We start from the raw sequence: 26956 nt of genomic DNA on the forward strand, positions 1-26956 counted from the left end.
GCACCTTAGGAGTGGGACTTGTTGTAATGTGCAGTATGCTCTGCAGTACCGGCAGCCTTTTTTTAAAGTAAGAAGTCTGGTTTTTTTTTCCATACCATAATATTTTTATTGATTTTTGTAAAGATAAGAAGTCTGTTTTTTAAGAAGATGGTCAGATGTTATGGGTCTCGGTGGTTTGATATCCTTGCTCGGGACTGTGAATGGAGAGGCAGTTCCACGTCATGTTCTCCAGTACATGCAGGCACAGAGTGAAGACTCTATAACTCTGGGCAAAAAGCTAGGTATCTTTCCAACAGTCAAAGCGTAATCATAGCCTCAGTTGTTTTATTTTTTAAATTTTTTAATATATATATATATATATATATATATACAGTCAGGTGCATAAATATTGGGACATTGACAGAATTTTCATATTTTGGACTCTATTCACCACCACAATGGCTTTGAAATGAAACAAACAAGATGTGCTTTAACTGCAGACTTTCAGATTAAATTTGAGGGTAATTACATCCAAATCAGGTGAACGGTGTAGGAATTACAACGGTTTCTATATGTGCCCCCCACTTTTTAAGGGGCCAAAAGTAATGGGACAAACTAAACAATCCTAAATCTAACTTTCACTGTTTAATACTTTGTTGCAAATCCTTTGCAGGCAATTACAGCCTGAAGTCTGGAACGCATAGACATCGCCAGACGCTGAGTTTCATCCCTGGTGATGCTCTGCCAGGCCTCTACTGCAAATGTCTTCTGTTCCTGCTTGTTCTTGGGGCATTATCCCTTCAGTTTTGTATTCATCAAGTGAAATGCATGCTCAATCGGATTCAGACCAGGGGTATGACTTGGCCATTGCATAACATTCCACTTTTTAGCCTTAAAAAACTCTTTGGTTGCTTTTGCAGTATGCTTCGGGTCATTGTCCATCTGCACTGTGAAGCACCGTTCAATGAGTTCTGAAGCATTTGACTGAATATGAGCATATAATATTGCCCTAAACACTTCAGAATGCATTCTGCTGCTTTTGTCAGCAGTCACATCATCAATAAATACAAGGGAACCAGTTCCATTGGCAGCCATGCATGCCTACACCATGACGCTACCACCACCATGCTTCACTGATGAGGTGGTATGTTTTGGATCATGAGCAGTTCCTTTCCTTCTCCATACTCTTCTCTTCCCATCACTCTGGTACAAGTTGATCTTTGTCTCATCTGTCCATAGGATGTTGTTCCAGAACTGTAATGGCTTATTTAGATGTTGTTTGGCAAACTCTAATCTGGTCTTCCTGTTTTTGTGGCTCACCAATGGTTTACATCTTGTCGTGAACCCTCTATATTCTCTCTTGTGAAGTCTCCTCTTGATTGTTGACTTTGACACATATACACCTACCTCCTGGAGAGTGTTCTTGATTTTGCCAACTGTTGTGAAGGGGTTTTTCTTCACCAGGGAAATAATTCTTCTGTCATCCACCACAGTTGTTTTCCGTGGTCTTCCGGGTCTTTTGGTGTTGCTGAGCTCTCCGGTGCATTCTTTCTTTTTAAGAATGTTCCAAACAGTTGATTTGGCCACACCTAATGTTTTTGCTATCTCTCTGATGGGTTTGTTTTGATTTTTCAGCCTAATGATGGCTTGCTCCACTGATAGCGACAGCTCTTTGGATCTCATATTGAGAGTCGACAGCAACTGATTCCAAATGCAAATGTCACACCTAGAATCAACTCCAGACCTTTTACCTGCTCAATTGATAATGAAATAGCGAGGGAATAGCCCACACCTGTCCATGAAATAGCTTTTGAGTGGATAGCCCCATTACTTTTGGCCCCTTAAAAAGTGGGAGACACATATAGAAACCATTGTAATTCCTACACTGTTCACCTGATTTGGATGTAATTACCCTCAAATTAAATCTGAAAGTCTGCAGTTAAAGCACATCTTGTTTGTTTCATTTCAAAGCTATTGTGGTGGTGAATAGAGGCCAAAATATGAAAATTCTGTCAATGTCCCAATATTTATGCACCTGACTGTATATATATATATATATATTAGGGGTGTGCACCGGCCACTTTTCGTGTTTTGTGTTTTGGTTTTGGATCTGGATCTTTCTTCGTGTTTTGGATCTGGATTGGTTTTGCCAAAACCACCCTTCCGTGTTTTGGGTTCTGGGTTTTGTGTTTTGGATCTGTATTTTTTTGAAAAAAAGCATAAAAACAGCTAAAATCACAGAATTTGTAGGTTTTTCTGCCCCTATGCTATTATTAACCTCAATAACCTTAATTTCCACTCATTTCCAGTCTATTCTGAACACCTCACACCTCACAATAGTGTTTTTATGTCCAAAAGGTTGCACCGAGGTAGCTGGATGACTATGCTAAGCGACACAAGTGGGCGGCACAAACACGTGACCCATCTAGGCGTGATACTGCAGTGGCAGACAGGATGGCAGTTTGAAAAACTAGGCCCCAAACTGTACATAGTGCAAAGAAAAAAAAGAGGTGCAAGATGGAATTGTCCTTGGGCCCTCCCACCCACCCTTATGTTGTTTAAACAGGACATGCACACTTTAACAAACCAATCATTTCAGCGCCAGGGTCTGCCACACAACTGTGGGTGAAATGATTGGTTAGTTTGGGCCCCCACAAAACAAGCTGGCAATTAATGTGTCCCTGCACAAACTGGCTCTACGGAGGCAAGATGTCATCCTCATCCTCCTCATCCACCGATTCCTCACCCTCTTCAGTGTGTACATCCTCATCCTCACAAAGTATTAACTCGTCCCCACTTGAATCCACCACCACAGGTCCCTCTGTACGTTCTGGAGGCTGGTCTCCCTGGAAGAGCTGATAATTCATTTTGATGAACATCATCTTCTCCACATTCTGTGGAAGCAACCTCCTACGCCTTTCGCTGACAAGGTTCCCGGCTGCACTAAACACTCTTTCGGAGTACACACTGGAGGGGGGGCAACTCAGGTAAAATAGAGCCAGTTTGTACAGGGGCCTCCAAATTGCCTCTTTTTCCTGCTAGTACAGGTATGGACTGTCTGACATGCCTACTTGGATGCTGTCACCGATGTAATCCTCCACCATTCTGTCAATGGTGACAGTATCATATGCAGTGACAGTAGACATGTCAGAAATTGTTGCTAGGTCCTTCAGTCCGGACCAGATGTCCAAACTTGGTCCTGCCTGCCCTGCATCACCGCCAGCGGGTTGCTTAGGATACCTACGTTTTTTCCTGGCAGCCCCAGTTGCGGGAGAAAATGAAGAAGGAGCTGTTGACGTGTCACGTTCCGCTTCAGCTGACAGTGTGTTCACCAGCAGGTCTTTGCACCTCTGCAGGCTTGTGTCGGCCGGAAAGAGAGACACCACATAGGCTTTAAACCTAGGATCGAGCACGGTGGCCAAAATGTAGTGGTCTGATTTCAACAGATTGACTACCCTGGAATCCTGGCAAAGCGAATGAAGGGTTTCATCCACAAGTCCCACATGCCGAGCGGAATCGCTCTGTCTTAGCTCCTCCTTCACTTTCTCCAGCTGCTTCTGCAAAAGCCTGATGAGGGGAATGACCTGACTCAAGCTGGCAGTGTCTGAACTGACTTCACGTGTGGCAAGTTTGAAGGGCTGGAGAACCTTGCACAACACAGAAATCATTCTCCACTGCGCTTGAGTCAGGTGCATACCCCCTCCTTTGCCTATGTCATAGGTGGATGTATAGGCTTGAATGGCCTTTTGCTGCTCCTCCATCCTCTGAAGCATATAGAGGGTTGAGTTCCACCGCGTCACAACCTCTTGCTTCAGGTGATGGCGGGGCAGGTTCAAGAGTGTTTGCTGGCGCTCCAGTCTTCGGCACGCAGTCGCTGAATGGCGAAAGTGGCCTGAAATTTTTCGGGCCACCCAAAGCGTCTCCTGCACGCCCCTGTCGCTTTTCAGAAAATTCTGCACCACCAAGTTTATTGTGTGAGCAAAACATGGGACGTGCTGGAATTTGCCCAGATGTAATGCCCGCACAATATTGGTGGCGTTGTCAGATATCACAAATCCCCAGGAGAGTCTAAGTGGGGTAAGCCACTGGGCGATGATTTCCCTCAGTTTCTCTAAGAGGTTGTCGGTGGTGTGCCTCTTACTGAAACCGGTGATACACAGCGTAACCTGCCTTGGAACGAGCTGGCGTTTCTGAGATGCTGCTACTGGTGACGCTGCTGCTGTTGCTGCGTAAGGTGATACATCTACCCAGTGGGCTGTCACAGTCATATAGTCCTTAGTCTGCCCTGTTCCACTTGTCCACATGTCCGTGGTTAAGTGGACATTGTGTACAACGGCATTTTTCAGGACACTGAGGACACTTTTTCTGATGTTTCTGTACAGTCTCGGTATCGCCTGCCTAGTGAAGTGGAATCTAGACGGGATTTGGAACCGGGGACACACTACCTCCAGCAATTGTCTAAATCCCACAGCACTAATGGCGGATACCGGACGCACGTCTAACACCAACATAGCAGTCAAGGCCTCAGTTATACGTTTTGCTTCAGGATGACTGCTGTCGTACTTCATCCTCCTCGCTAAGGACTGTTGGAGGGTCAATTGTTTAGTAAAAGTAGTGGTTTTCCTACTTCCTCTCTGGGATGATGAACTCCCAGCAGCAGCAACAGCAGCAGCGGCAGCAGGAGGCGTAGCAATGCAGGATCCTCTGGAGGAATCCGGGATAGGAGAGTCAGTCATGCCAGTGACATGGCCTGCAGGACTACTTCCGATCCTGACTAAGGAGGAAATTGACAAGGAAGGGAGTTGACAGTGTGGTTTGCAGGCGCTTGGATAAAACAGGACAACGGGATTTAGGTGTCCCTGGACTGCTTACAGTCTTAGCCAAAGTTTCTGAACTTGACAGTAACTTATTATGAACGCGCTGCAGGTGCCGTATAAGGGAGGATGTTCCTAGGTGGTTAACGTCCCTACCCCTACTTATTCCACCTTTACATAAGGTACATATGGCAAGACAGTTGTTGTCCGGATTTGGATAGAAATATTGCCAGACCAAAGAGGTGGAATGTTTGGTCTTCTGCCCAGGCATGACCGTGATGGGCTTTTTCATCCCACGGACAACAACTGTCTCCCCCGGAGCCTGATTTAAACAAACCACATCACCATCAGAATTCTCCTCGCCAACTTCCTCCTCAGCGCCAGCTACACCAGTATCCTCATCCTGTTGTACTTCAACAGTGACATCTTCAATTTGCATATCAGCAAGTGGACTGTGGGTGCTCCTTTCAGCACTTGCAGGGGGCGTGCAAATGGTGGAAAGAGCCACCTCTTCCCGTCCAGTGCTGGGAAGGTCAGGCATCGCAACCACCACCACACTTGGACTCTCCTTGGGGATTTGTGATATCTTCTTAGAAAGCACAGTTCTTCGCTGTGCTTTTGCCAGCTTAACTCTTTTGATTTTTTTAGTGGGAGGAGGGCTTCCATCGTCATGTGAAGCTGAACCACTAGTCATGAACATACTAGGGATCGACCTTAGCCGTTCCTTGCCACTCCGTGTCGTAAATGGCATATTGGCAAGTTTACGTTTCTCTTCAGCTGATTTAAATGTTTTTTTCAAGGTCATTTTCCTGAACTTTGTCATTTGGGATTGTATGTGCCCTCTATTATGACATTGGGCATCGGCCTTGGCAGACGACGTTGATGGCATGTTATCGTCTATGTCATGACTAGTGGCAGCAGCTTCAGCACTAGGAGGAAGTGGTTCTTGATCTTTCTCTATTTTATTTTTATCGGAGAAAGTTTGGTCCTCCATTTATGTTATATCGATTTGATATATATACGTGCGGCTAAACACAGAAAATATTTTTTTATTTTTGCTGGAGAGTAGTGCACTTTGTGGGTTACACCAGCCTTTAAGAAATGAGCCAGCCGGCTCTTTACTTATGGGACACAGGCGCACGCTTGGCGCTGCTCCTTTGCTGATGCACGTGCGGCTACTGCGCACACAATTCACAAACAAAAAAATATATATTTTTTTGGTTTGGACTGGAGTGTACTTTGGGGGTTACAGCAGCCTTTAACGGTCAAGCCAGCCGGACCTTTACTTATGACACAGGCGCACGCTTGGCACTACTTTGTTGATGCACGTGCGGCTACTGTGCACACAATTCACAAACACAGAAAATAATTTTTTTTTTGGTTTGGACTGGAGTGTACTTTGGGGGTTACAGCACCCTTTAACGGTCAAGCCAGCCGGCCCTTTACTTATGACACAGGCGCACGCTTGGCACTACTTTGTTGATGCACGTGCGGCTACTGTGCACACAATTCACAAACACAGAAAATAATTTTTTTTTGGTTTGGACTGGAGTGTACTTTGGGGGTTACAGCACCCTTTAACGGTCAAGCCAGCCGGCCCTTTACTTATGACACAGGAGCACGCTTGGCACTACTTTGTTGATGCACGTGCGGCTATTGCGCCCACAATTCACAAACACAGAAAATTATTTTTTTTTTGGTTTGGACTGGAGTGTACTTTGGGGGTTACAGCACCCTTTAACGGTCAAGCCAGCCGGCCCTTTACTTATGACACAGGCGCACGCTAGGCACTACTTTGTTGATGCACGTGCGGCTACTGCGCACACAATTCACAAACACAGAAAATATATATTTTTTTGGTTTGGACTGGAGTGTACTTTGGGGGTTACAGCACCCTTTAACGGTCAAGCCAGCCGGCCCTTCACTTATGACACAGGCGCACGCTTGGCACTACTTTGTTGATGCACGTGCGGCTACTGCGCACACAATTCACAAACACAGAAAATATATATTTTTTTGGTTTGGACTGGAGTGTACTTTGGGGGTTACAGCACCCTTTAACGGTCAAGCCAGCCGGCCCTTCACTTATGACACAGGCGCACGCTTGGCACTACTTTGTTGATGCACATGCGGCTACTGCGCACACAATTCACAAACACAGAAAATATATATTTTTTTGGTTTGGACATGAGTGTACTTTGGGGGTTACAGCACCCTTTAACGATCAAGCCAGCAAGACCTTTACTTATGACACAGGCGCACGCTTGGCACTACTTTGTTGATGCACATGCGGCTACTGCGCACACAATTCACAAACACAGAAAATATTTTTTTTTTTGGTTTGGACTGGAGTGTACTTTGGGGGTTACAGCACCCTTTAACGGTCAAGCCAGCCGGCCCTTTACTTATGACACAGGCGCACGCTTGGCACTACTTTGTTGATGCACGTGCGGCTACTGCGCACACAATTCACAAACACAGAAAATATATATTTTTTTGGTGTGGACTGGAGTGTACTTTGGGGGTTACAGCACCCTTTAACGGTCAAGCCAGCCGGCCCTTTACTTATGACACAGGCGCACGCTTGGCACTACTTTGTTAATGCACGTGCGGCTACTGCGCACACAATTCACAAACACAGAAAATATATATTTTTTTGGTTTGGACTGGAGTGTACTTTGGGGGTTACAGCACCCTTTAACGGTCAAGCCAGCCGGCCCTTTACTTATGACACAGGCGCACGCTTGCCACTACTTTGTTGATGCACGTGCGGCTACTGCGCACACAATTCACAAACACAGAAAATATTTTTTTTTTGGTTTGGACTGGAGTGTACTTTGGGGGTTACAGCACCCTTTAACGGTCAAGCCAGCCGGCCCTTTACTTATGACACAGGCGCACGCTTGGCACTACTTTGTTGATGCACGTGCGGCTACTGCGCACACAATTCACAAACACAGAAAATATATATTTTTTTGGTTTGGACTGGAGTGTACTTTGGGGGTTACAGCACCCTTTAATGGTCAAGCCAGCCGGCCCTTTACTTATGACACAGGCGCACGCTTGGCACTACTTTGTTGATGCACGTGCGGCTACTGCGCACACAATTCACAAACACAGAAAATATATATTTTTTTGGTTTGGACTGGAGTGTACTTTGGGGGTTACAGCACCCTTTAACGGTCAAGCCAGCCGGCCCTTTACTTATGACACAGGCGCACGCTTGGCACTACTTTGTTGATGCACGTGCGGCTACTGCGCACACAATTCACAAACACAGAAAATATTTTTTTTTTTGGTTTGGACTGGAGTGTACTTTGGGGGTTACAGCACCCTTTAATGGTCAAGCCAGCCGGCCCTTTACTTATGACACAGGCGCACGCTTGGCACTACTTTGTTGATGCACGTGCGGCTACTGCACGTAAAGGGCCGGCTGACTTGACCGTTAAAGGGTGCTGTAACCCCCAAAGTACACTCCAAACAAAATAAAAAAATATTTTCTGTGTTTGTGAATTGTGTGCGCAGTAGCCGCACGTGCATCAACAAAGTAGTGCCAAGCGTGCGCCTGTGTCATAAGTAAAGGGCCGGCTGGCTTGTCTGTTAAAGGGTGCTGTAACCTCCAAAGGCCACTCCAAACAAAATAAAAAAATATTTTTTTGTGTTCGTGAATTGTGTGCGCAGTAGCCGCACGTGCATCAACAAAGTAGTGCCAAGCGTGCGCCTGTGTCCCATAAATAAAGGGCCGGCTTGATTGACCGCTAAAGGGTGCTGTAACCCCCAAAGGGCACTCCAAACAAAATTAAAAAAAAAATTCTGTGTTTGTGAATTGTGTGCACTGTGGCTGCACGTGCATCAACAAAGGAGCAGCGCCATGCGTGCGCCTGTGTCCCATAAGTAAAGGGCCGGCTGGCTCATTTCTTAAAGGGTGGTGTAATCCACAAAGTGCACTAGTCTCCAACAAAAATAAAAAATTATTTTCTGTGTTTGTGTGCGCCTTAGCTGCACGTATATATCAATATAACATAAATGGAGGACCAAACTTTCTCCGATAAAATAAAATAGGGAAAGATCAAGAACCACTTCCTCCTAGTGCTGAAGCTGCTGCCACTAGTCATGACATAGACGATAACATGCCCTCAACGTCGTCTGCCAAGGCCGATGCCCAATGTGATAGTAGAGGGCACATACAATCCAAAATGACAAAGTTCAGGAAAATGACCTTGAAAAAAACATTTAAATCATCTGAAGAGAAACGTAAACTTGCCAATATGCCATTTACGACACGGAGTGACAAGGAACGGCTAAGGTCTTTCCCTATGTTCATGACTAGTGGTTCACATGACGATGGAAGCCCTCCTCCCGCTAAAAAAATCAAACAAGTTAAGCTGGCAAAAGCACAGCTAAGAACTGTACGTTCTAAGAAGATATCACAAATCCCCAAGGAGAGTCCAAGTGTGGTGGCGGTTGCGATGCCTGACCTTCCCAGCACTGGACGGGAAGAGGTGGCTCTTTCCACCATTTGCACGCCCCCTGCAAGTGCTGAAAGGAGCACCCACAGTCCACTTGCTGATATGCAAATTGAAGATGTCATTGTTGAAGTACAACAGGATGAGGATATTGGTGTAGCTGGCACTGAGGAGGAAGTTGGCGAGGAGGATTCTGATGGTGATGTGGTTTGTTTAAATCAGGCTCCGGGGGAGACAGTTGTTGTCCGTGGGATGAAAAAGCCCATCACGGTCATGCCTGGGCAGAAGACCAAACATTCCACCTCTTTGGTCTGGCAATATTTCTATCCAAATCCGGACAACAACTGTCTTGCCATATGTAGCATATGTAAAGGTGAAATAAGTAGGGGTAGGGACGTTAACCACCTAGGAACATCCTCCCTTATACGGGACCTGCAGCGCGTTCATAAAATGTTACTGTCAAGTTCAGAAACTTTGGCTAAGACCGTAAGCAGTCCAGGGACACCTAAATCCCTTTTTCCTGTTTTATCCAAGGAATCGGTGGATGAGGAGGATGAGGACGACATCTTGCCTCCGTAGAGCCAGTTTGTGCAGGGACACATTAATTGCCAGCTTGTTTTGTGGGGGCCCAAACGAACCAATCATTTGAGCCACAGTCATGTGGCAGACCCTGGCGCTGAAATGATTGGTTTGTTAAAGTGTGCATGTCCTATTTATACAACATAAGGGTGGGTGGGAGGGCCCAAGGACAATTCCATCTTGCACCTCTTTTTTTCTTTGCAGTATGTACTGTTTGGGGCCTAGTTTTTCAAACTGCCATCCTGTCTGTTACTGCAGTGTCACTCCTAGGTGGGCCACGTGTTTGTGCTGCCCACTCGTGTTGCTTAGTATAGTCATCCAGCTACCTCGGTGCAATCTTTTGGCCATAAAAACAATATTGTGAGGTGTGAGGTGTTCAGAATAGACTGGAAATGAGTGGAAATGAAGGTTATTGAGGTTAATAATTGCATAGGAGCAGAAAAACCCACAAATTCTGTGATTTAAGCTGTTTTTATGCTTTTTTTCAAAAAATACAGATCCAAAACACAAAACCCAGAACCCAAAACACGGAAGGGTGGTTTTGGCAAAACCAATCCAGATCCAAAACACAAAGAAAGATCCAGATCCAAAACCAAAACACAAAACAAGAAAAGTGGCCGGTGCACACCCCTAATATATATATATATATATATATATATATATATTTATATTTATTATAGAGTAAAGTATCATACCATACAGAAACAAAAATATAAAAATATAATAAAATCAGATAACAGACCAGATATAATAGTTATAAATCCAACACCAAAAGTAAATATCATAGTGATATAATGGTAATGGGACAAAAAAAATAACTAAAGTTAAAACATGAGAAAGAAATAAAACCCACTGTAGCACTGTGCCATGGTTCCACCCCATAACAAAACAGTCAGTGATGGGTACACATAACAATTTGTAGGGAGGATTAACAAAAAGAAACCCTTATCACTTGAAGTTCAAAAACACCTGAATTAGTATCAGGAAATGGCCTCAATACATGCAGCAGTTGTTTTATTTCTTATTAGAAGGTAATGTGATTAGAAGGCAACTTAAGTTTAATTAATAATTCTTATACCATGGTATTTGAGGAATATATATGAAAATTGTCCGTCCTCTGTGCTAATAGTTTACATATTTCTTAGAGTATATATTTTCTTTTATAATGAAATAGTATAATGTTTGTTATAACATCCGGACATTAATCAACAAAATATGTTAAGATGTTTACTTCTTCACATATTATGAAATCTGCGGAGAAGTAAACATTAGATAACTTCCATAACAAATAAATAGGATTTTAATAGTTCTAAGTGTCTTTGCAACAATACTTCTTTCCTTAGGTATGATTAGTTGTTTATGGCTGCGCCCCTCTACTACTATAAAATATTGAAATAAAGTCTATTAAGTGGGGTTTCTGATGTAAGATTGTAACGGTGCAGAGGGCATCTATATTTGTATTTTGAAGTTATACTGTATATGTACTTGCCATGTATGTAGGTCTGGCTCTTACCTTGCCATCATCATCTTCAAGAAAAGTCTGGCCGCTATGTGAATCTTTAACCACAGCACCAATGGGCACTCGGCTGTCTGAAGCGACTTCCAGCCAAACATGTTCTCCCTGTATTCAAATTACATGTTAAGTTATGCATATCAATATGTTAATTAAATTAATATGTCAGCAGTAAAGCTAGGTACACACATGACAGATATGAGAAACGATCTCCAATTTATTTAATTTTTTTCTGAAAGATGAAACAATCCTGAGAACATCCAATGTCCAGTGTACACACTACTGAATTACCTGTCCAATCTGAACTATTTATGTCCTAAAGATCATTAAAGGTGACATTTTTAAATTAAATGTCGGACAGGTAATGTACCCACTACAAAATGTGCACCATAATTGCTCATCGGGACTAACACATGTCGTGCAACGAGCCAGAGCAGAGAAGCAGATCCGATAGTTTTTTAAAACAATAAATAGCCCTAGGTGCTGTTCAGCCCAATTATTGCATAGTGTATACCTAGTCTCATAATGTAATACTTGCCAAATTTCTTAGCTTTCTTAAGTAAGAAGGTAACGATAAAAAAATTGCATATTATGTAAAATGCAGGATATTTTGGTGTCTCTGAAATAGATTTTTCTATCAAACTGTTTTATTGTAAGTGAATTATCAAACATGAGTAAGACTGACAGCAAAGCAAGGTAACCTGTGCAAAGCTTTATAGATGGTATGCGGCAAAGTATAAAAGAATTTATAATAAATAGTGGATGGATATTGCAATAATTTATTGGCTGTAATGTCCGGATGACTGGAGTCCAGAATACCTCTGTTCACGTGTCCCCCTGGGCAGTGGTCCTGGCATTGGATAGGAAATTGGAAACGGTCAGTGTATACTGGACTATGGGGGTTCTCTTACACAGAGAGAAAATCGGTTGTTGGGTAGGGAGGAGACACAAGGAGGATAATGGGCTGTCAATCAGTCAGTTATTAAACCCCAAGGCTGTCATGTCTGCCAAGGTGTAAGGAGAGCTGAACACTAGCAAATGCAGGGCCGTAGTAGGGTAGTGCGGCCGGTGCCATCGCACAGGACACCACAGGTCAGGGGGCGCTGTTTGGGCCTGTCAAATTTCTGTTTATTATCATTCTTGCTTGTAGCTTCCTCTTATTTCATCCCCAGCATCTCCTGGCCTCTCCTATCTCTTCCCTGGCCCTTCCCCATGAAGCCATGGCCCTTTTTTAAGTGCATTATGTCCCTTTGAAAAATGAGGGGGCGCCAATGCTCTTTCTGGCACAGGGCATCAAAAAGTCTAGGTACGGCTCTGAGCAAATGGGTTTGTTGTTTGCATGAGTTTGATTTACTTCCCTGCCTGTTTTTTGTTCCTCCATCATATATAGGTAACTGATTACAATTCAATTAAATAAAATTTATTGTCAAAATGAAATTTGACCAATTAAAATGTCACACAGTTATCTTTCATTATATATTCCTTTAGGAGTGTGAGGACTCTTTGTTCTAGATTTCCCCTCCCTCCTGTTTGGTTTTGTTATGTTTGGAGTGGAGGTAAAGATCATCATTTGATTGCTGCTGATAAAGTAATAACGTTTTATTGAGTGCACTCTCCTCCTAAAGTTTGACACTGCCCTGCCGGGAGTGATGACACCATCTACGCGGATAGGTCAAACATATAAAGTTGGAAGGCGAGTTGAACACCAGCGAATGGGTTTGTGGTGTACATAAGTTTGTTTTGTTTCCCTGCTCATTCTTTATTCTGCAACCACATATATTCTATTGATTACCATTCAAACAAAATTTAATTTATTGTGAAAATAAAATTTGACCAATTTAAACACCACACAATTGTCTGTCATTATTTATTATACATTGTTTTAAAAACTTTGGAGTGCATTTACTAAGCCTTGGATGGAGATAAAGTGAACGGAGATAAAGTACTAGCCAATCTGCTACTAACTGCCATGTCACAGGCTGTGTTTGAAAAATGACAGTTAGGAGCTGGTTGGCTGGTACTTTATCACCATTCACTTTATCTCCATCCAAGGTTTAGTAAATAGACCCCTATGCATGGGGCTGTTAGGGAGTTTAGTGAGCAGATGTTTTCCAGGGGTTTGGCAATAAGCCCCCCCCCCACCACCACTGCTGTTGAACTGCACTTCCCAGCCTGCACTGCAACAGTTTGAGCATGGCCAAATAGCAAACCTGTGACAGGGCATGCTGGGATGTGTAGTTCTACAACAGCTGGGGGGCCACTTATTGCCCACCCCTGCAATGTAAACACTCATTGTCAACTCAGGTCACCAGTGCAATCCGTGTAAAGGACATTGCACACAATATAGATGTATACAGAGCAGGTACGGGACACTCAGAATAATTTAATGCTGTAGTGGAAGACCTTTGCTTCAGTGTAAGTTCAATAAACACTTCTGAAGTGGGTAAGCTGAAGTCCTACATATGTACAGCTGTTGTCAGTCCAATTCAAAACCAACGTAATAAAAATAACAGATGAACAAGCGAGAAATACCTAAACTCACACACACCCAGTGTCCAAGGGTTAACGTCATGTATATTTTCTGCTAAACTGTATATGACTGCTAAACTGGTGAGATATGAAGGATTGTTGTGCTGAGGGAAATTTCAAAATATGAATAAGAAATTATAACGTTTTTCACCGCTGAATGATACATTTGGGCATATTTATGAAAAAGGCGAAAAGTCCTATTGCCAGTAAAAACTGTTCGTTCTAAGGGCATCCGCTGGTGTGTACACTAACTCTGCCATACCACCTGTACACACATATTCCAACACTTATAAATAAGGGGCTGTATGATCCAGTCATGCAACAATGTCAGCAGCAATTTAGGCCTGGCATCAGAGGGTTATGGAACAAAACATGTAAGGTTTGAGCGATGATTGATTTTAAAGGATCAAACTCATCACTGCATTTGGAGCTATTGTGATTAATGAGCCCTTAAATATAGACAGAAAGGAGGCAGTCTTGATCTAGTCGGAGATATCCTTGTATTAAAGAATTTGAGGTAAAGTAAATATACAAGATTGCACTCTAGGGAAAAATTGAAAGATCAGTATTATTTTATATGGTACATATATATATATATATATATAAATATATATATATATGTATATATATATATATATATATATACTAATAGCTGGAAGTTATGTTTGATGTGTTGTTATTTTGAGGCTAATATTATCCTGCTCTTCCCTTTTCTGTTTCAATTATTTCACTGTTTCCTGTTAGCTCTATATTGCTATGAACATACCTGTAATTGCGTATTGTGTCATATGATTTTAGGGCCTGATTCATCTCAGAGTGTCACGGATCGTCAGTGTTTGGGGGTGGTGACGTGGGAGTGGTCAGAGAAACGCAGGCGTACCTGTCCGTTTGTACGTCATTGTTTGGGCGTGCATAAATTAGCCACTGCGGCATTCGCAGCCTGGGTACTCACTGCGTGTGACGAGACTTGCAATTTCTGAGAGAGGTCAGAGCTGCTGTAATTCTGCGTGAGGGTCCAATGTTACTTGATGTTACCGATGTATACGCAGGACTACGAGGACTTACGGATGTGAGAAAGCAGTAGTGGGCGTTTCTATGCTGGCTGAGCAGTTGTAAACATTAGCATATTTTGGCAGCAGAACTGCATGCGTAATCGCAGCTGAGATTGCAATAGCGATCCATGCTGAATCAGAACCTAAAGCTGATTAATACTTGGCGAGGTGGTGGTCTGGTGACCACGTTGCAGCCTTGAGGGCTGATTGATACTTGGCGAGGTGGTGGTCTGGTGACCAAGTCGCTGCCTGGCGGGCTGATTAATACTTGGCAAGTTGGTGGTCTGGTGACCACGTCGCAGCCTTGAGGACTGATAGATACTTGGCAAGGATTGCCGTGAACCTTCTCCACACACCCACTGAAGTGTAACTGAGGCTGCAGCGATGTCTAATAAGAGAGTCCACCCAGACACTGCAGTGCGGCTGAGAGTGTCGTGAAGTAAACACTGAAAGTCCACACAGATGCTGATGTGATGCTGAGACTACAGGGATGTATACAACAAAGATAAAGACAAATGTAGTAGTAGTAGTGCGGTTGAGACTGCTGTGATGTTTAAAGTAGGAAATCCACACAGACGCTGAAATGCAGCTAAGACTGTAGATACATGCTGGACACAGGAGCATGAAATTCCACCGACAGGAACCGGAAGGCAGGTACTGAACGCTATCACCGGCATCTGAGCAACCAGCAAGCAGGAAAGAAAAAGGGGAAGGAACCAATCCGGTCAAGGCAGAGATGAAGAAGCAGCCGAGTAGGAGGAGTTCACGGAGTAGCAGCGTTGTGTCCACGTCTCCTAGCAACAGCCCTGAGAGAGCTGCCCATAGAACTGTTCAACAAGACGTGGCGGTGGCTTGTGACAATCCCTCTGTATACACAGTGCCTCCCATAATACCTCTCAGTGTACATAACACTTCCCCATAATACCTTTCAATATACACAGTGTCCTCCACCATAATACCATTTAGTGCACACAGCGCCCTAGATATTACTCTTCAGTATACATAGCCCACCAAACTATTCCTCAATACACACAGTGTCCACCATGTTACCCATCAGTACTACCCCTTAATATGCACAGTGCACCCCATATAACCTCCCAGTACTCCCTGGGCTGATGACACATTAATGCAATGGTAATAACAGAACAGCACTTATACATAGGTAAATGGATGAAGCAGTGTTGGAGCTCAAAGCTGTGCAGGGGGAAATTCAAGTGGATACAGCAATTCCCAAAGGGACACCAGGAGAAGAGGCCCAGGACCAATTTTGTCCCTGAATATTGTGGAAGTGGACTGGGCAACAGCTGCTGAGCAGGAGAGAATATACATGAGGAATCCTCTCAGATCTGCAGTGGCATGGAAATAGAAAGAAGTAGGTGGGGGAATGGGACCATGTCACGTTTAATGTCGGGGATTCATGTGGAGAGTATCAGAAGGTAGGTCTTAGCCCCACTTACCATATCGGCACTGCCATATCATTGCACTCCTCACATCTCTAGCAGCAGCCCAGCTCTCCAAAGCACATATGTAAACAAACAAGACGGCAGCATGGGTGCGGCCATTTTGGATTTCCCAGCGTAACTCCCCAGTCAAATCCCTGTGCTGCAGGCAGGTCACATGATACTGGCAGCCTATGGACTTCAACTGCTGCCTATTTAAACCCCTTCAGGAGAACAGCACATTGCCAAAGCAACGTCTTCCTGGTCCCTATGTTTCAGTCATTCGTGTGCTGTTCCTATTTTGCTATAGTGCTTCTGTGTCTGACCATCCACAGTTTTGCCACCTGTCATCTGAAACCTCCTGAACGGACTTCTGTTATCTTCCAGCGATCCTGTATGAATTCCTATTAATCTTTATACCCTAATGTCGCTATTTAGCTTTGCGTACGCACAAGAAATAATTGCTTTCCAGACTTTGATTGTGGTTCCAAAGCACAAAAAGATATTATTCACATAAAAGCATATAGTTACACGCCTTGATCTATAACATAATTAGCGCAAAGGTTACACAAAATATAAGGATACATACGCATGTGCTCTGGATCCAGATTTCCCAGCATCAACTATGAAACCTCCGCCAACAGAAAGAAAGATGACTAACTATCAGATGTAGAGTGCTTGCATATGTACCCTTGCAGAGATAGGCAATACAATAGAATGAGCTGGCATAATCCCATTGGTTCTTCCTCCTGGTTCTTCTGTTACGATACAGTTCATAGGTCAGTTTGTATTGTAATAGTTCAGCCCTCCAATAGCTCTTTGTGTGCGTTTTCCCGCCGAAGAACAAGTATAAACTGGCTAATAAACATTACATTACAGAGTACATTTCAATGCCTATCTCTCTATGATCCATAACTTGCAAATGCATGTTGCGATTTCCTTGCCGATGGAACCAGAAGTCTGCAAATAAACAGTGGTTTAGAATGGCACCAAACATGGTCTGCTTATCATGTACTAAACCTTAGATACCAAATATATGTATTTCACAATAGACTTGATAACTTATAAAACCTCTAATATTAACCTTAATGCTTAGGGAACCTTTTTATAAGTTTTGGTATGTGTAAGTGTGAAAGATAATGCGTGTAGTCGCTAATATGCGTGGTGCATTTTATGTGCAGAGTGTTTTAATAAACAGCGCAACTGTGCACTGTGCATCTTGTATATTATATGTATGATTTAATGTGCGTATGGGGTATGGTAGGACTTTTAACAATATGCGGTAGCAATGCAGTCACACAATGCTAATAATAGCATATTAGCATCGCACACAATGGTTTCATGCTGACAACGCAAGATGGCGCCGTCAGGGGCAACATAAAATGGCATCGCCAGATATTAACTTGAGATCTGGTCTCAGCCAATCATCCGGCTTCGACAGTCCACCCTTTGATAGCAAACAATAGGCTATCACACTCTGGGCCTGATTCAGACACGCTCGCGAGCGCTCGCAAGTGGGTCGATGTTGGCCCAGTGTGCATGCGCATGACAGAGGCGGCTCCGTCGTGCGCATGCGCGAGACCCGGATAGCGATGGGCAAGCCGTCGCTCCGGGTCTTGCTACGAAGGGGGCGTGCTGTCGATGGTGAGTGACAGCACGCCCCCTTTGGTGGGCGTGCCGGGGGCATGGCTGCCCAGGTGGAGGCGTCCCCATGGGAACGCCTACTGTCTGTGGCCGGCCCCACTGACATGCTCTCAGCTCTGATAGAGCCGAAAGCACTCCAGGGCTTGCGGCAATGAGACCCTACCACAAGGGTCTCGTCGCAAGCCCGATGGACGGCCCTGATTCAGAGTGAGAGCTCTGTCAGAGTGTCCGGCTCTGAATCAGGGCCTCTGGTCTTAAATTTAAATAAAAAAAATTTCTTACACTATGACATATTATTTTATGTTATATTATGGGATGGCACAATGTGGTCATTAAACCATGAATAATGTGTCTCTGGGAGGGACATAAAACTACACTTATACGCACACCGCGGATCTTGGAAGATCATGGGAAAGATGTGGGGATGCACCTAACCTATAAAGAAAGTCTTGAAGGGGATAGGGACTTACATTATTTAGGATGTTTAAGATAACATTTAATAATACATTTCATGCATGGCTAAATCTATACATCATCTGATGGTACATTCTAGTTCAGGGTTGTAATACCGTTCTTCCTTGACCTTGGTATCCATAATATCATTGCTCATCACCATCATCTCGGTTTCTTGGTTCGCCCTTGTGCACTTTCCACACTTCAATACATTAGGAACACACCTGACACATAAGCCAATTACTAAGATGACTATCAGTATAAGGATCAGGAGCTTACCCACAGTGGCAACCAGTTCCTTGACCCATTCTCCTAGACCGGAGAACCATTTCACATGGTTCAACCAAGTGAACCACTCTTCTACCTACTCCTCTACTTCAATCAGTGAAGCATTATGGTTCTTCCGAAATTCCCATTTTAACTGCAAAGTTTCATCCATCTTCTGGTCTATCACCTCCCTGGGGTCACTAGTGCTATTCGTAATATACGTGCAGCAGTTGACACCAAATTGGGTGGCCAAAGTCACACAGTATCCCCCAGTGACAGATGTTAAATAATTTAACACTAGCCTATGTTGCACAAGTTCTTTCTTATAAGCTTGTAACTCCCTACCTGTATACCTAAACATGTCATCATACATCTCGGTGATATTATCTATTAATTTAGCAAGGTCTTGAATATACCTGAAATACAGAGTACCCTGAGCGATCCTGGTGGGATCCAATGCTACTAAAACTTGAAAGCCAGTTGTTTCACTAATCAATTGTGTGGTTTTATGCACATCACCAGGTATCATGTTTCTCTTGTCACGGTGTTCATAGTGCGTATGAAGATATGGGGATGGTGTGTTTTTATGGATACCAAGCATTTCACAATGTGTAAGGGTCATAACTTCTGGAACTACTCTTCCTAGGTAGCATAAACCTTCTGAACTCGGAGAGAGCCATTTATACACTTTCCTTCCACATATAAAATACACATCATCAGGGAGTACATAAGTTATAGTACACATCATTATCGTCAAACACATTTCCCTAACCAGTGATCCTATTTGAGGTTCTCCCATTTGACTCATACAAGTTTCTGGTTGTATTACCTTGGCACAGTACCCTTCTGATACCCTACCAATCATTTCCTTGGTGAAACTTAGTGTATATTTATACAGGAAGTGTCTTCCACCTGTTCTAATTGTTCATAAAAGTTCAAAATCTATAGATTCATTATCAGCTCTTAGTGAGAAGGTCATCATCTGGTTATTCCCAGTCACCTCCCAAATTCCTGGTTTGTTGCTTGGTACTGGTGGAGTTTAAAATGAGGTGGTTTGGACATAAGAAATTTTCCATCCAGTGCATCCCCTCTTCGCAATTCTAAAACCTCAGAGACAGTCAATGGGAATGGCACTAACCCTACATTATGTTGTCCTTGAGGCATTTGAGAGCATACCCAACAGTCAGTTTGGTTTAAACTTTGCCCACCATGGTATGATAATCCTCTAAAGGATACCCACCCCAATACGGGTTATACTTAGGCTGACACCATTGGATGCATCTCTCATCGACTAGGGACCCACAAAACTCACACATACAATAGTCCTCAGACGATAGACCTTCACACTGTCTCCGAGTTTCCAAAATAACAGATCTCTTAACAATTACTGTACTGGGTTTGGTCAGATACTCCCCCAATTGGTTTAGCACTCCTTCTCCCAACTCCACTCCATCAATATCACCATCAACTCCCCTCTCCGTCATCTGTCCTCCGTCACAGAAACCAGAAATCCCAAAACAAACTAGGATGATGAAAACTCTGGAAGAAGACACAAACGTAACCCCAGCACACCACTCCATTTCTGGGACAGTAATCTACAAATTTCTTTAGATCAGGTGTCTCACTGCAACTTTTAACCCTCCAGGAACAGGCTCGCAATTGATAGGTCTACCTGCCTCGACTCCGCCTTGTCTCTCCACCGGTTGGTTGACCTTCTTACAGTGAGTGGAATGGACCCAGGTATCTCTCTCTGCCACTATCAAGGAAGTTGTACTCGTCAGAAACACTTGATATGGACCTTCCCACCGATCTGTCAAACAACCTGAACGCAAGAAATTTCTGATCATAACAAATTCTCCAGGTTCAACATCATGACAGTTTGTTTCTGGCATATCATGTGAGAACAATTTCAGTTACTGCTGTTGCTGCTTCAACTGTTTACTCATTGTTATAAGATACCTTACAGTTACCTCGTTGTTACTTTTCAAAGTTTCCTGTGGACTTATAATCAAATGAGGTTGTCTAGCAAACAGTACTTCAAAGGGGGACAGATTAAGAGGGGATGTGGGAGTTGTCCTGATGCTATGAAGGACTAGTGGTAGAGCTTCTGGCCATCCCAGTCCAGTTTCTACCATGATCTTACTCAGTTTATTTTTAATAGGACCGTTCATCTTCTCCACCTTGGCGCTGGCTTGCGGTCAGTAAGGGGTGTGAAGTTTACTATTAATACCCATCAACTTACACATGTTCTGGAAGACATCACCTGTGAAATGAGTAGCCCTATCACTTTCAATAATTTTAGGGATACCGTATCTGCATACAAACTCCTGAACAATCTTTTTAGCAGTAAACACAGCAGTATTAGTGGCAGCTGGATATGCCTCAACCCAATTAGAAAACATATCTGTACAAACTATTACATACTAGAGATTCCTGCGCGGTGGTAATTGTATGAAATCAATTTGTATTACCTGAAAAGGTCCGTCTGTCGGAGGAACGTGGAATGGCTCGGTTGGTATTGTTTTTCCAACGTTCTTCCTCAAGTGTGTCAAACAGGACATTGCCCTCTTTTCAGCTTGGGAAGAGAAACCTGGTACACCAATACGCCCTGACCAACTTGCACATACCTTGCTTTCCCAGGTGAGTCAGACCGTGCGCTGCCTCAGCCAAGCTTGGGTAATATGCCTTGGGTGCCACCGGCTTACCTTGTCCATCTCTCCAGAGTCCAGAGGACTCTTACCCACAGCCCTTGGATCTCCAGACTGCCTTTTCCTGAATGGAACACAAATTTAGCATCTCAATTAATTTCTGCATATCAATCGTTTGGAAAACCATCATCATTTGATTAATTGGCATGTTTACTCTTAAACCTGCTGCCCATTTGGCAGCTTTGTCTGCCCTGTTATTGCCCAGTGACACCGGATCTTCTTCACATGTATGGGCTTTACACTTAATGAGGCCACTGCCTTAGGCATTTGGATAGCTATCAATGGTCCTTTTGTATGTTTTGAGTGTGCGACTGGTGTGCTTGCTGCTGTCATAAAATTTCTTAGACGTCATAGAGCACCAAAATCATGTACTACCCCGAAGGCGTACCTAGAGTCAGTGTAGATATTAGCAGATTTGCCTTTTGCTAATTCACATGCTCTCCTTAGTGCCACCAGCTCCGCCACTTGGGCCGAGTGAGGTGGACCAAGGGGTTCGGCTTCTATAATGTCTTAGTCATTTACAACAGCATAACCTGTACATAACTCTCCAGTGTCAGTTTGTCTACAACAACTCCCATCCGTGTAAAATGTCACATCTACATTTCTAAAGGTGTATCACGTATGTCAGGTCTTGCAGTAAAAGTCTGATTTAAATATTCCATACAATCATGTGCATCAGTATACCTGCAAAACTCACCTTCCACCAGCGACTCACCTCTCTCCACCCTTTGTGCATCCTGAGGCACATATGGTAGATACGTTGCTGGGTTTAACGTACTGCACCGTTTAACAGTGATGTTTGCAGGTGCTATTAGAGCTAGTTCCCATTTTGTGAAACCTAGCTGAGGAGACATGTCTGGTTTGGGCAGAATTCAGCAAAGCAGATACAGCATGTGGTGTATAAACAATCATATCATGGCCTAATACTACATCCTCACTCTTACAAACCAGTAGAGCAGTTGCTGCTACACTTCTTAAACACGTTGGGAGTGATCTTGCCACAGTGTCCAATTGGGCACTGTAGTATGCTACGGGCCAACTGGCATCACCATGTTTTTGTGTGAGGACTCCTGCTGCCCAACCATCAGCTTCCGTACAGTACAAATCAAAAGGTTTTTCATAATCCGGTATTCCCAATGCAAGTGCTCTTGTCAGACTATCCTTAAGATTAAGGAAAGCCTGCTCTGTTTCCTCTGTGTGTACGACACGATCGAGCTTTGAGGAAGAGACTAGGGACCTCATTCAGAGTCGGTCATTGCGGCCACACGGTCGTACGCCACCGATGTTCACTAAACTGCGCATGCGTTAAGTTCGCAATGCGCGTGCGCAAACTAGCTGCTACGAGCAGAAATTTCTCTCTCCTAGAACACAGCCAGGTCGGTAGTTTGATTGACAGATTGAGGCGTTTCTGGGTGGTAACAGGGGAAGGTGCTTGAAAACGGGGGAGTGGAGATCTGAACACAGGCGTGCCTAATTATGCGAACGGCATTTTATGGGAGTGCATACGGTTTATGGGAGTGCATAATTAACAAAGTAGCGTCATGGCACACGTGACATGGGTGGTTTGTACACTGACCTGATTGTAGTGCTTAAGAGAGGGTATGGTCAACCTTAAGCTCTACGACCAGTTACGATGGTCTCGATTAATCCTTATATGGCCGGCAATGATGTGTAATGCGTACGAGAAGGGGGCGTATTTTTTGACTTACGGCCGCATCTTCCCCTTGGTCGGCCAGCTAACGATCCGATCTTAAGGACGCAACTTGCGAGTGCATCATTTGCATATCCGGCCCCTTTTCCCTTACGACCGTGCGGCCGCAACGACCGACTCTGAATGAGGTCCTAAGTCCTGTAATGGTAAAGCCAAAATAGAAAAACCTGGGATCCACATTCTGCAGTATCCACACATTCCAAAGAAGGTACGGATTTGCTGTGGTTCTGCGGCAGTGTCATAGTCTGTATGGCCTGGATTCTGTCAGTAGTCAGATGTCGTAATCCCTGGGTTAGACAGTGTCCTAAGTATTTAACCCTGGACTGGCATGGCTGTAATTTGTCCTTAGCAACCTTGTGTCCTGTTTGCGAGAGATGAAGCAATAAAAGTTTAGTATCATTTAAACATGACATAAACAAATCAGAACACAACAATAAATCATCCACATATTGTATTAGAACAGATCCATTGGCAGGTTGAAAAGATTGTAAACAGTCGTGTAAGGCCTGGGAGAAGATACTGGGGCTGTCTATGAAGCCCTGGGGAAATTGTGTCCATGTGTATTGTACCCCCCTGTATGTAAATGCAAATAGATACTGACAGTCAGGATGAAGAGGGACAGAGAAGAAGGCAGAACAGAGGTCAATGACAGTAAAATGGGTTGCAGTTGGTGGGATTTGCATGAGAATGACAGCTAGATTTGGCACAATGGGGAAATTGGCTCTCAACTACCTTATTAACCCCTCTAAGGTCCTGTACTAATCTATATCCCCTCCCCCCAGCCTTCTTCACTGGAAAAATGGGACTATTGGCTACACTTGATATACGGACTAAAATTCCCTGTTGCAATAACCGCTCAATTATGGGATAAACTCCTAACTCTACTTCTGGTTTTAACGGGTACTGGGGAATTTTTGGAGCTTGCCTACCACTTTTTAGATTTACCATTACAGGAGCTACATTTGCCATCAACCCAGTGTCCTGTCCATCTTTGTTCCTAAGTGAACCTTGTATTTGAGATAACATCTTCTCTACCTGAGATGGATTCTTATCTGAAACAGTAGAGTGAAACATTAACCTTTGGGGAGTGTCCAATATATCCCTCACCTCATGCGTAACTCTCTCTGGGATATCTAAAAATATACCATCAGGGGTACAATAAATGACACATCCCATTTTACATAACAAATCCCTTCCCAGTAGGTTAGTAGAGGCCGCTGCTGCCAGGAGAAAGGAATGCCTGGTATGCAATGGCCTGATAGTAACCTCTGCAGATTTGGTTAAAGGATAATGTTGCACTTTACCCGTTACACCCATTGCTGGTACTGTTTTTCTGGTCACCTGTAAATTAGATGGAGATTTTTTCACTGATCTGGTCGCCCCTGTGTCTACAAGAAAAGAATGTTTAGTACCAGCTACATCAACCATCATTACAGGTTCTACTCTAATATCCACAGTTAACCTGACTGGCTGAAGACTACAGGTGTGACCTGATCCCTAGAGCTGACTATCTTCTTCCAGTAAAGCATTCACTGCTACAACGTGAGCAGGTGATGGCTGGAATTGTCTTGACTGTTGTGGGTGCCCCTTCTGTCGGTATGTCGGTGTTCCCTGGTGTGGCGTTTTCCACTTTCTAGCCTTACAGAACTTACTTATCTGGCCCTCCTTGTTACATCTATAACACCTTTGTGGTTGATGTGTTGTGAAAGGTTGTTGTTGTGTGGGTTGGGTAATGAGGAAAAATTGTGGTTGTGTATAGGGATAAGGGTTTGGAGGTTGTATGGGATGAGTGTATTTGCATTCCTTCCAGAGCTTGAATACTAACAGCCATTAGTTTCTCGCTCTGCATTTTTCTCTTCCTAAAGATGTTTTTGTCATGTTCAATTGCAGATTCCCTGAGTGTGTCTACTGTAACTCCTCTCCAACCAAGAAGTAAGGTCTGAACCCTGGCTTTTAGAGGATCTTTAAGACCATCCATAAGCACCATTATGGTCATTTCCCTGTGATGGGTGCTGTCCTTTATATCCTCTATGCCTGTGTATTGGGTAATAGTCTGCAGTGCTCTGATGAAATAATCTGCTTGCAGACTCACTCTCTTTCTGCTTAATCGTGAAGATTTTACTCCAGTTAAAAATTAATGGGAAAAATACAGCCAGTTGGGTGACAATGTGGGTTATATTGTCCTGATTACCTTCATCAGTTATGGGACTATCTCTATCCAATACACAGGCCATGATAAACTTTTTTACATCAGTATTGTGTGGAAGACAAACCCGTAATACCACTGGCCAATCTTTATTGGTTGGCTCATGAGCATTACCTAAATCCTTTACAAATCTCTAGCACTTTGCTAGTTCTTTCCTAGGGTCAGGGAAATCTGTCACTATGGAATGTAGTTCTGCTCTTGTCCATGGACAATGCAATGCTACATTCCTTGTGGCCACTACACCATGTGAGTCCGGATTGCCATTGGGAACAGTTATTGTCCGGACGGGATGGATGCCTGCCACACTGCTACCTTAGGCCTTACTACCTGTTTGAGGGTTCAGCCTATTGCTACTATGTATGGTATTAGCAATCTCCGCTACTGTTACAGCAGGTGTTAATACTTCCTGCACTGGTGGGGCTACCTCCATTTCTGGTACTAGCGGGGCAGCTACCTGCGCTTGCTGTGGTGGTACATTTAACATTTGTGCAACATGGGAAAGAGATGACATTACAACAGGTTCATCATCTGCATCATAAACATGTTCCTTATAGTTACATAGGAGAGGGTACAAGTTACTTGTTACATTTTTATGATTTTTTAGATTGAATGTACCTTCACCCCCATCCGCATATGGCAGTGGTGGTGCACGTGCGCTACTAACATTACCTTGTGCAACGCTACCTTGCTGTGCGTGCGTGCTACTTTTGACGCGCACACAACACTATTTGCGTGCACGCTCCCTTGCGTCGTGCATGTAACGCTAGTTTCCGTCGCGTCCACAGCACTAAGCCACATGTTCCCCTCGTGCTGCCACAACTTCAATCAATCATTAAACTTTACCCTTTTCTTCAGAGACTTCACTAAACATATACTGTCTCTGACATTGTTCAGAACCTCCGAAGCAAAGCTACCAATCTTAGGAAAAGGTGTTCTACATTTCTTGGTCATTTTGATCCATATGTCGCAATACGCAGTAGCGTACGACTCATACTTTTTAAACATAACATACCTGGCCAATCCAGTCGGCCCTTCCATCAGCAGCACATCATCGACAATTACTAGAGATTGCTTTGCACCCATCTGAGAAAACGCTTAGCAATTTGAACGATTTTCAGTGAGTTACGTTCACACACTCCCTCCCGTTATGCACAGTCGGCACGCCTGGCATTACAGTCGGCTTACACAACGAGGAGCAGAATAACCACCTATTGAAAATTATTCTACCTGCGACGATATTAAACCCGAGCTTCCGCCGCTCGCTCCTTCCTGCTATGCACCACTTTCCCCGCTAGGCGATATAGTCCGTTGTTCATAAACGAGGAGCAAAATAACCACCTAGCAAATTATTTTACTTGTGATGAAGTTAACTCCAAGCTTCACCACTCACTTCCTATTTTGAGTTTACTCCCACTGGTAGCATCTAGAAGTTCCAATAACTCCTAACCTTGCCAGCAGTTTCACTCCCACAACAACCCACTTCACAATCATGGTTTATATAACCATGCGGATCAATCACATTGCCCAAAGAACCTAACTGATCAATGGACTTTGCGATTAATGGGTGCCGGACCAAGAAACCCCTTAGTTTCTCGA

At 43.8% G+C, this 26956-nt stretch overlaps 1 protein-coding gene across 1 annotated transcript in view; it reads right to left on the reverse strand.

The window, feature by feature from the left end:
* MYO7B (myosin VIIB) overlaps nt 1-25987 on the reverse strand; it is a 197759-nt gene extending 171772 nt beyond the window's left edge. The window contains exons 1-2 of the mRNA XM_088479264.1: nt 25976-25987; nt 11352-11459 (exon numbers count right to left, since the gene is read on the reverse strand). Of these exons, the coding sequence (XP_088335390.1) occupies nt 11352-11459; nt 25976-25987 (120 nt within the window). The remainder of the gene's footprint in view (nt 1-11351; nt 11460-25975) is intronic.
* Nucleotides 25988-26956: the final 969 nt, after the last annotated feature.

Source organism: Taudactylus pleione, unplaced genomic scaffold (genome assembly GCF_031769625.1).
Source record: "Taudactylus pleione unplaced genomic scaffold, aTauple2 ptg000229l, whole genome shotgun sequence".
NCBI lineage: Eukaryota > Metazoa > Chordata > Amphibia > Anura > Myobatrachidae > Taudactylus > Taudactylus pleione.